Below are 3901 nucleotides of genomic sequence, written 5' to 3' on the forward strand. Positions count from 1 at the left end.
ATCACTATAATCATTATACTCATCATAAACTATAATCATTATACCACAATCATTTTGGTCAAACATGAACGGTAAGTCAAGCGATTTCTTCGTCGATACTGAGGATGAGTAGGCTAACTTAAGTCAATGAAAGTAACTTAAGTTAAAGTAAGCCATCGAGATAAAAATCACAAAAATGAAATACCCTTAAATATAAATAACGTAGAATGATGTAGATTCCATTGATTATTACATTATGTATAATATGCATGTCATGCAGTGGTATAGCCTAGCTTATAGGCTGAGCGTAGGCCTACTTAAGTAGTATCGTAAAATGTTATTCGCATATACCACTATAATTTATAAGCTATAGTTTAGAATTGTAATTATATAGTATTATATTATAAAATATATGATTATATAAACGCAATTGTTTATTAGGTGCAGTATTGTATTGTTTTGTCCCTTAGGTCTTCAAACGTTCAAAGACCGTATTAGTTTAATTAAGGCCAATGAAGGGAAAAACTGCCAGCTATGCAGACAGGCTGTGGATGGGTCAGAAGAGCACCTAGAAAAAAAACATTTTAAATATGCTGTGCACTTCAAAGATGGGGATTTTGGTGAGCATATGTTGGTTTTGTAACATATGTTATTCACTAAATTATTAGTTTTATTATACACTATTCTCTTTATGTGTTTTTTAACAGTTCTGTTCACTGTACCATGCTTTTGTGACAAAATTGACAAATTAAAAAGAAGTCACTGGCATTGCTTTAAGTGTGACAGGATTTTACAAAGGCGAAATGCATTTGAAGATCATCTGCAGAAACATGGTAGGAATTAATTATGCTATTACATGATTATTAATCATGCTATTGCCAAACACATAACCTATTAAAAGTACTGTTTTCACTGACTTAATATATTTGTTTTGCAGGTTGCATGGTAACACCATTCAGAGACCTGCCAAATAAAAGTATGCATTTGTTAATTTTATATCTGCATAGTTATAATTTTCTGTTGATATTTCAAGCCTACAACACTTAATGTTTTCGGTCATTTCATAATATCTAAATTGGAAACTAATTGTTGTAACAGATGACATTTAGTCTTGGTCTCTATAGTATGTGTACATAACATGGTCCATAGCTATTAATTAAGCCTGGTACATAACAACATATGACATACTAATCAAACTCACTCGCTAATTCTGAAACTGCTACTGTAATTTATTTACATTTTTAGGTGAGCCAAAGAAAAATGAAAATGCAGTGAGTGCTCCTGTTGGTGAGCAGAGCTTTCTGTGTTGCCACTGCTCATCCTCTTTTACTACAGCAGGGAGTCTTCGTAGACATGAAAAAGAGTTTCATGCAACATCAGATCCTGTTTACTGTGTTGATGTACAGCAAGGCATCTTCATCACAGCCAAAAATAGTAGAGGCCAAAGAGTCCCAATACATATGCAGAAAAGCACCACCTCTCAAGTCATTGGCTGTGAAGTAGCAGAGTGCCGGGAGTTCATGACTCTGGCCAAACTTAGTGGAAAGCCTGGTGCAGAGTGTGAACATTTAATCAGAGTTTCTTCTGCTCCACCATACATTCCTCCTGAGCCTGTGAGAGAAGAATCTTTGAAGACGATGCAGGAAAAAGGACTGATTTCCACCACCAGACTGACGGAGTGCACTGAACTTAGCAGTTCAGCGTCATTAGAGGGAATCTGCTCTGTTTTTCCTATTTTCTTTGAGAAACATGGATATTCTGGCAGATTTGTTTACTTTTCCATTTATTCGGGAAAGAAAGAAAGATGGTGCCTCTTTGGGCGGACAAGAGTGTCCTTTGACAAATTGTTGGGGGACTGGTATTGCCTTTGTAAAAGCACAAAGAAACAGTATCGATGTGTCCATATCTATATGGCAATGTGGTGGCTCTTCCAAGAAAGAGAAGATTTATTAATTGAGTCTTTCAGAGCAGACAGTGACTTGTCAGGGGACCCCTCTGAAAATGAAGAGATTGAACTTGGTGTTGTAGGGGAAGGACTAAAGAAGCACCAACTCGTTGCCATGACCAACTATCTCTGGCAAAACAAAAGAATACCAGAAACTTTGCCACAGCAATTAAGGACTCAGGCAAGTCAGGTCCCGATAAGGTTTGAGCCCACAGAGGCAACATGTCCTTATTGCCCTGGGCCAACCCCACCAGGTCTCACAGAACCAGTGGTTGCCACAAAGACTGCGTCAGTCTACGATATAGATTCAGTGAAGAAAGGTTTGTACATTCAATAAAAAAATTCAAACATTTGTAAATGTGTGATAATGCCACAGTAAAGTATGTGTTTTTTTTGTTCTCTTTCCTAATAAAGGTGTTACAGTGTGTGTTAAATACTGCCTGATCTGCAAGACACCAGTCAGATTTCAGGAATACACTTCAGGTTTTCATAATTTCAATAATAGAATCATTTTGACTACTCGTCTATGTGCTATGATGACATCTGCCCTAAAGGTAAGAAAAAGTTATTTGTAATACATATGAACAGCATGTAAAAATTGATTTTAAAGTATGTATTTTAAGGAATATTTTTTTAATTACCACACTTTAAAGACAAACACGGCCATTGGGCGATTTTTGTCAATGATGGAGGACCTTCTTCAAGTGACAATTCACCACAACACCCTGAGGAAAGCATTTTTTCATTTCTGGGCAATGACCAGATATAGCTATGACTTTTCTTGTATTCGCTGTGGCCATGAACCACCTATCCTAATTGCTGATGGTAATTGGAAGGTGGCCTTTGATTTACCTGGTAAGCTATTTATAGAAATTACAGTGTATATAAATAAAAGTCATTTATGATTGGTGTAGTGAATTTATGACATAATTTTTTCCACTAGTCAATCTCCTGAAGAGACCATGCACTGAGAATGTACAACCAAGTGACCTTACAGTTGATGTTGATGAGAGATATTCATCATTGGAAAAGGAATTAATTTGTGTTGGTTTCAGTTATGGTAAGAACTATACTCACAAACATTAATTTATGTGATCATATGGATTGTCATTTAAATACTACTTAATTGCTAAGATATATAATTTGTCCTTTCCCCCTTCATCACCTATAGAAACAAAAGAGAGAAACCCTTTCTCCAGTGAACTGTCCTACTCATCTTTTGCCCCTTGGCTTGGATCCTCCTGCAGAGCTGGAAAAGTTTTAACAAAAACAGAGATCCTCAAAGGGTTTTCAGATCGTCTAAGTGACAAGTCGCCACCTGTGGACTCGCATGCTGCTGAGGACACAGTGCTAAAACTGCTAGAATCAAAAAAGGTATTACTATGCCATAATTATTACTTATAAACACACATTTTATTGTGAATCAAAAAACTAAATAGTTACATTTCTTTTTCAAGCCTTCCAAAAGTGAGCTGCTGGCAGCATGTGCACAACTTGGAGTATCTGTTGCTGGCTCTGCCTCAGATATCATTAATCGCTTGGAGGAGCTACTTCTATACAAAGACATTTACCCCAAAATGTTCATCAAACTACAGAAGACTGGAGGTATGGCAACAATGTACAATTTTTCAATTGAGTTCGTTAGAAGAAATGTTTTAGCTTTTGTCGATCCCTTTTTTCAGGTGGTGTTCTCCATGTTGGCTGCCCACATGCCATTGTTTACGTTTGTTCACCTCTTTGGTGGCAAGAGTCAGCGAGGGACCACGTTGATGCGCTTTTGAATTTAAAAACTCCACCGACTATCTACATTTCAGATGTAGCGGGACGTGTTGCACGACATGCTAACAATAGAACTCGACAGGCATTTTTCAGACCTTTTGATGGCAGATTGTGTGAGGCCACAGCTGAAAATGTGGCCAAGGCCTCAGCCAAGGAGCTTGTCGTCCATTTACCCTGGGTTAAAACCATGATAGAAGG

General features: G+C 37.2%; 1 protein-coding gene across 1 annotated transcript in view; it reads left to right on the top strand.

Moving 5' to 3' along the window:
- The first annotated feature begins 433 nt into the window (after positions 1 to 433).
- The window catches only part of LOC311304084 (uncharacterized protein), a 7675-nt gene continuing 4207 nt past the window's right edge, over positions 434 to 3901 (top strand). The window contains exons 1-10 of the mRNA XM_084430949.1: positions 434 to 599; positions 687 to 812; positions 917 to 955; positions 1225 to 2244; positions 2339 to 2478; positions 2578 to 2779; positions 2868 to 2984; positions 3096 to 3298; positions 3382 to 3529; positions 3607 to 3901. The exon at positions 3607 to 3901 is cut by the window's right edge and continues 389 nt beyond it. Coding sequence (XP_084287075.1) covers positions 922 to 955; positions 1225 to 2244; positions 2339 to 2478; positions 2578 to 2779; positions 2868 to 2984; positions 3096 to 3298; positions 3382 to 3529; positions 3607 to 3901 — 2159 coding nt within the window. The 5' untranslated portion in view covers positions 434 to 599; positions 687 to 812; positions 917 to 921. The remainder of the gene's footprint in view (positions 600 to 686; positions 813 to 916; positions 956 to 1224; positions 2245 to 2338; positions 2479 to 2577; positions 2780 to 2867; positions 2985 to 3095; positions 3299 to 3381; positions 3530 to 3606) is intronic.

This window comes from Rutilus rutilus (assembly GCF_951802725.1).
Source record: "Rutilus rutilus genome assembly, chromosome: 14".
Lineage (NCBI taxonomy): Eukaryota > Metazoa > Chordata > Actinopteri > Cypriniformes > Leuciscidae > Rutilus > Rutilus rutilus.